The sequence below is a fragment of the Centroberyx gerrardi genome, chromosome 3, assembly GCF_048128805.1.
Source record: "Centroberyx gerrardi isolate f3 chromosome 3, fCenGer3.hap1.cur.20231027, whole genome shotgun sequence".
NCBI classification, from domain to species: domain Eukaryota; kingdom Metazoa; phylum Chordata; class Actinopteri; order Beryciformes; family Berycidae; genus Centroberyx; species Centroberyx gerrardi.
Genome location: NC_135999.1, coordinates 1,549,632 through 1,555,631, shown reverse-complemented (window position 1 = coordinate 1,555,631; position 6,000 = coordinate 1,549,632). Strand labels below are relative to the sequence as shown.

The 6,000-nt window shown below is 46.8% G+C and overlaps 1 protein-coding gene across 2 annotated transcripts in view; it reads right to left on the bottom strand.

The window, feature by feature from the left end:
• mark1 (MAP/microtubule affinity-regulating kinase 1) overlaps positions 1–6,000 on the bottom strand; it is a 37,419-nt gene that overhangs the window by 12,682 nt on the left and 18,737 nt on the right. For both annotated transcript variants that reach the window (XM_071922175.2, XM_078282682.1), the window contains exons 3-4: positions 5,636–5,689; positions 969–1,017 (exon numbers count right to left, since the gene is read on the bottom strand). In XM_071922175.2, the coding sequence (XP_071778276.1) occupies positions 969–1,017; positions 5,636–5,689 (103 nt within the window). The remainder of the gene's footprint in view (positions 1–968; positions 1,018–5,635; positions 5,690–6,000) is intronic.

The following is a 6,000-nucleotide window of genomic DNA, read 5'->3' as shown; positions in this document are numbered from 1 at the left end:
AGGAAGAAGAGGTGAAGAAGGAGGTGAAAGAGGAGGTGAAGGAAGTGGAGGAGCTGAAGGAGGAGGAGGTGAAGAAGGAGGTGAAGGAGGAGGAGAAGAAGGAAGTGAAGGAGGAGGTGCAGGAGGAGGAGGTGAAGGAGGAGGTGAAGGAAGTGAAGGAGGAGGTGAAGGAGGAGGTGCAGGAGGAGGAGGTGAAGGAGGAGGTGAAAGAAGTGAAGGAGGAGGTGAAGGAGGAGGTGAAGGAAGTGAAGGAGGTGAAGGAGGAGGTACAGGAGGAGGTGAAGAAGGAGGTGCAGGAGGAGGTGAAGGAGGAGGTGCAGGAGGAGGTGAAGAACGAGGTGCAGGAGGAGGTGAAGAAGGAGGTACAGGAGGAGGTGAAGAAGGAGGTGAAGGAGGAGGTACAGGAGGAGGTGAAGGAGGAGGTGAAGGAAGTGAAGGAGGAGGTGAAGAAGGAGGTGAAGGAAGTGAAGGAGGAGGTGAAGGAAGTGAAGGAGGTGAAGGAGGAGGTGAAGAAGGAGGTCAAGGAGGAGGTACAGGAAGAGGTGAAGAAGGAGGTGCAGGAGGAGGAGGTGAAGGAAGTGAAGGAGGAGGTGAAGAAGGAGGTGCAGGAGGAGGTGAAGAAGGAGGTACAGGAGGAGGTGAAGGAGGAGGTACAGGAAGAGGTGAAGAAGGAGGTGCAGGAGGAGGAGGTGAAGGAAGTGAAGGAGGAGGTGAAGAAGGAGGTGCAGGAGGAGGTGAAGAAGGAGGTACAGGAGGAGGTGAAGGAGGAGGTACAGGAGGAGGTGAAGGAGGAGGTACAGGAAGAGGTGAATAAGGAGGTACAGGAGGAGGTGAAGAAGGAGGTGCAGGAGGAGGAGGTGAAGGAGGAGGTGAAGGAGGAGGTGAAGAAGGAGGTACAGGAGGAGGTGAAGAAAGAAGTGAAGGAGGAGGTGCAGGAGGAGGTGCAGGAGGAGGAGGTGCAGACTCACCGATGTTGGGGTGGTTGAGGATCTTCATCACGCTGACCTCCCTGAAGAGCTGAGGAGACAAACAGCTCATTTACATTTGAATCAGTGAATCAGATTCCATTTGTTTTCTGACATCACATGTTTTTATTGATCTTCAGTTTCTCTTTGTCTCCCCGGCCGGTCTGAACTTTAATCTCTTCATTCCGCCTTTGGTTTGTTGTTCACCGTTTTCAGATCAATGGATTTTTTCTGGGTCGTTAAAAAAAAAGCCCCTCCCCTCCAGCTGAAGCCCCGCCCACCTCAACCAGCCCCGCCCCCCCAAACAAAACAAACAGCGAGGTCAGAAACAGGATGAACACACCGTTCATCCTGTTTCTGACCTCGCTGTTTGTTTTGTTTGGTGTAGAAAGAAGGAACCCGAGTCAGAAGGGAAGTAAAACTGATGCAGAGTTTTTTCTCCTAGGAAAACTGGAAAACCCCAGGGCTCCTTTAAAGGGTTCCGGGGGTCTTTAGGGGGTTCCAGGACTCCCTGAAGGGATCCGGGGGTCTTTAGGGGGCTCCGGGACTCCCTGAAGGGATCCGGGGGTCTTTAGGGGGCTCCGGGACTCCCTGAAGGGATCCGGGGGTCTTGAAGGGGTTCCAGGGCTCCTTGAAGGGGTTCCAGGAGGCTTTAAGGGGTTCCAGGGGTCCTTGAAGGGGTTCCAGGAGGCTTTAAGGGGTTCCGGGACTCCCTGAAGGGATCCAGGGGTCTTGAAGGGGTTCCAGGGCTCCTTGAAGGGGTTCCAGGAGGCTTTAAGGGGTTCCGGGACTCCCTGAAGGGATCCGGGGGTCTTTAGGGGGTTCCGGGACTCCCTGAAGGGATCCGGGGGTCTTGCAGGGGTTCCAGGAGGCTTTAAGGGGTTCCAGGGCTCCTTGAAGGGGTTCCAGGAGGCTTTGAGGGGTTCCAGGAGGCTTTAAGGAGTTTCACTCCAATTTAATTCACTAGAAACTGTCCTGATTAGAAAATGTATAGGTTATATATTATTTATTGGCACTATTATCTCTCCATGTACAGCACAGACAGTTCTACAAGTCAATAGTAAATCAATAACTCTAATGTTCTTGTATGGGACTAAATGTGGTTTAATGTGCGTTTACTGGGGGGGGGGGGGGGGGGATCAATAGACAGACAATACAGGTGAAGGGTCAATGATGAAGGATCAATACAGGTGATCAGACGATGCAGAAGGTGGAATGTGACTTTAAGAGACCCTGGCATCTGATTGGACGGATGATTAACAGATCATTTCACCTTAACTAGGTCTGTGTGTGTGTGTGTGTGTGTGTGTGTGTGTGTGTGTGTGTAAAGGCTAATGGGTGTCCTCATGGCTCTGTTGCCGTGGCAGCAGGGCTGTTACCACGGTGACCCCCCCCCCCCACACACACACACACACACACACACACCTCTGTATGACTCTTACTTCTCATGTAAACACACACAGCATGATGAAGGTTTCAATGGACGTACGTGTGTGTGTGAGTGTGTGTGCGTGTGTATGTATGTGTGTGTGCGTGTGTGTGTGAGTGTGTGTGTGTGTGTGTGTGTGTGTGTGAGAGTGTGTGTTGCTCAGCTTTTACATTTTCACATGAGCTTTCTTCATTATTTATGAGCCGTGTCATTCTCCCTCCCTCACACACCATTAGACAGGCTTTTAAAAGCAAGTGTGTGTGTGTGTGTGTGTGTGTGTGTGTGTGTGTGGGGGGGGGGGGGGGGAATGTCAGCTGGTTGGTTAGTTAGAGTCAGCGCTCGGCAGCTGAATACAGACCAGACAAAAGGTCAGATTATTACAGAATTCATATATTTTCATTCTTTTCATTCATGTGTTTCTATTGATCATGTTCTGCTGTTCCGCTCTATTCTTATTTCTATTCTGGTTTCTTTGCTGGGTCCTGTTACTGTCTGCTGCTGAAACGACCCGACTTCCCCACAGGATCAATAAAGTTTCATCTACTTCCACTAATTTAATCTAGAGCTGCAATGAACGATTATTTTCATCATCGCTTAATCTCCTGATTACTTTATCGATTAATCGATTAATCATTTAGTCTATAAAATATTACAAAATAATAACAAATGTCTCTCAGTTCCAGAGTCCAAAGTGACCAAGAGTCCAAATCTGTGAAGCTGAAGAGAAATCTGAAAATATTCTGATCGCCTAATCGATTAATCGACAAATCATTTCAGCACTGTTCTAATGTAATGTAATGTAATCTAATTAAATCTGATCTGACCTTAACTGATCTGATCTGAACTGATCTGATCTGAACTGATCTGATCTGAACTGATCTGATCTGATCTGACCTTAACTGATCTGATCTGATCTGATCTGACCTTAACTGATCTGATCTGATCTGGTCTGGTCTGAACTGATCTGGTCTGATCTCTCCAGCAGGTTCAGCAGTGAACTGTTACTTCTGTCTGTTCTGCATTCCTGAACTCCAACTCCCAACAGGCAGCGCCTCCTGTCCTGTGTGTGTGTGTGTGTGTGTGTGTGTGTGTGTGTGTGATGAATGCTTGTCTGAGACTGCTGTGGAGCCTGTCCAAGTGGTTTGAGTGATGTCAAACACACACACACACACACACACACACACACACACACACACACAGCTTTCTCTGAACACAAACAACTTCCTGATTTAACCCTCATCATTAAACTTAATCTCTCAGCTGGCCTGCATGTGGCCCTAAACAACACACACACACACACACACACACACACACACACACACTAATTGTTGCCAGAGGTTGCCATGGTGACTGGGACTAATTCCATTCACATTTATTCCAGCCTCTTAAAGCGACAGTCAGATTTGAAGCCGCTGTGATTCAGTTTGAACTGGGACTGTTTCTTACCCAGAAACCATTTGGAGCGTCTGGACAGTGAGCCAGAGGTTTCTCAAGTAGAGCTGCAACTAACCTTTATATCCGATATTTTATCGATTATATATTTAATTAATCGGTTAATCATTTAGTCTATAAAATGTCAAAAATAATTACCAAAAGTATTCATTTTGTATGATATACGATATATATGATATGAAACATATGCTGTAACCAGCAAATGTTTGGTGTTTTTACTTGATAAATGACTAAAATTATTAATTGATTATCAAAATTATAATCAATTAACTTTCTGTCGTTCGACATTTCAGCTAGAGGAGCCTGTGATCCTTCAACAGAAACTAAAACATGAAAATCAGCAAAACTGAAGTTACAAGGTTTTCACATGACAACAGCGACAAGATAATGAGATGCAGATCAGCAGCTGCGTCATGATACACGGACCAATCACTGCTCACCCATAGAGATACACTACTGTCTGTATAGACTGATGTGTATAGAGTCTATATGCAGACTGACATGTACAGTCTGTCTATAGACTCTGTTCTTATCCTACAGAGGAAGCAGCTTCACTAGACCAGTGATTCTCAACCTTTTTCATATCGATCTTTCACTTCTAATCTAGTCCACATCAGAGCCACAGAACCCCATGTAATGAGATTTTGCCTCTCGGACCCAAATCGGAGAATATTTTTATTGTCAGATGATTTTGTCCAGAACTCCCTGACTGTCTGTGTTGCAGGTAGAGAGAGAACAGAGAAACTATCAGAACATCATTCTGCTGCTTTCTCTAACTTCTTGTAAATGAAATAATGCTGAAGTTTAACACTTCATCAGTTTGCTGGGGACCCCCTGGAACCCCCTCAGGACCCCTGGCGGTCCCGGACAGCACCGCGCTGCAGTGTCCGGTTCAGGACAGTCCTCCTGTAGGTCCTCTGTCACACAGACTCCAGGCTGGCAGGACAGACTTCACGTTTCAGCAGAATTCTCTCAACACAGTTGTTCAAAACCACAACATTTACTTATTTGTATTGGTTGCTATGGAGCCTTTCCTTGGTAACCCATAATAAGGGTATTTTAATGATGGAGTTTGTTTCCTGAGCGGCCCGGCGGTTTCTGTCTGCAGCATCTTCTGTTTGAAGCTTCTCAGTTTCAATCAGACCTCAGATCAGACCTCAGATCAGACCTCAGGAACCTGAACCCCGAAACCCTGCGGTGAGTCCAGCAGGGTCCAACAGTCCAACACACACTACAGCAGATCAATACACCAACTAGTTCCTAACCAGGCAGCTCTGATTGGCTCTGAGTTTGAAACAGGATTCTCCCACAATCCCCTGAAACGGCACTTCTTTGTTTTTCTGCCGACAACAAGAAGTTTCCATTGTTAGCTTAGCTACAACGCTAGCTACTTTTCAGAGTAAATTCAAGTTAATATACAAACACTTTGGGTAAATTAAACAAGTGAGATAAAAATGGATGAAAATTTTGGATCAGCTGAAGGTTCTGCTCAGGTTTCTGTCTGCAGCTTCACTCCAACACAACAAACATCTCAGTGTTTTCATGTTGTTGATTACAGACGTTTGTTGTCTCTAATATCGTCCAGTGTTGTTTGCACCTTGCCCAAATTTTTTTTTGCTAGTTAGCTAACTGTAGCAACTTCCTTGTTGTTCCTGTGACACTAAAGAAGTGAGCACAGTGCCCACAAACTGCAGAAACTGATCTGGGGTCTGCACTGCCATAAGAGACAGACAGACAGACAGACAGACAGACAGAGACAGACAGGCAGAGGTCAGAGGTCACAGCCTACCTTCTGCAGACTGGTAGGGTTCAGCTGGGTTTTGTCGATGATCTTGACGGCGACCTGCAGGAGGAGAAGAGACATCAGAGTCCACAGCAACATCAAAACTATTTCACCGATCCACGTCACGATATCTAAACTGGACAAACACAAGAAGGTGATTCTAACACATTCGCACGACGACGTTTCTGTCAGAGGCTTCAGACCCAGCGGCCGAAACCTCAGGTGAATTCTGAAGCCAATAAGGAAGTGTTGGCTTCAAACCGGCCTTCAGAAACCCGTGGTGAAGAACTCACTGCTCCATCTGGTACGGTCTGTGCTTCAGACGCATCAGAAGCTGACGGACGGAAACAGAAAATCCGTTCAAGCTTTGA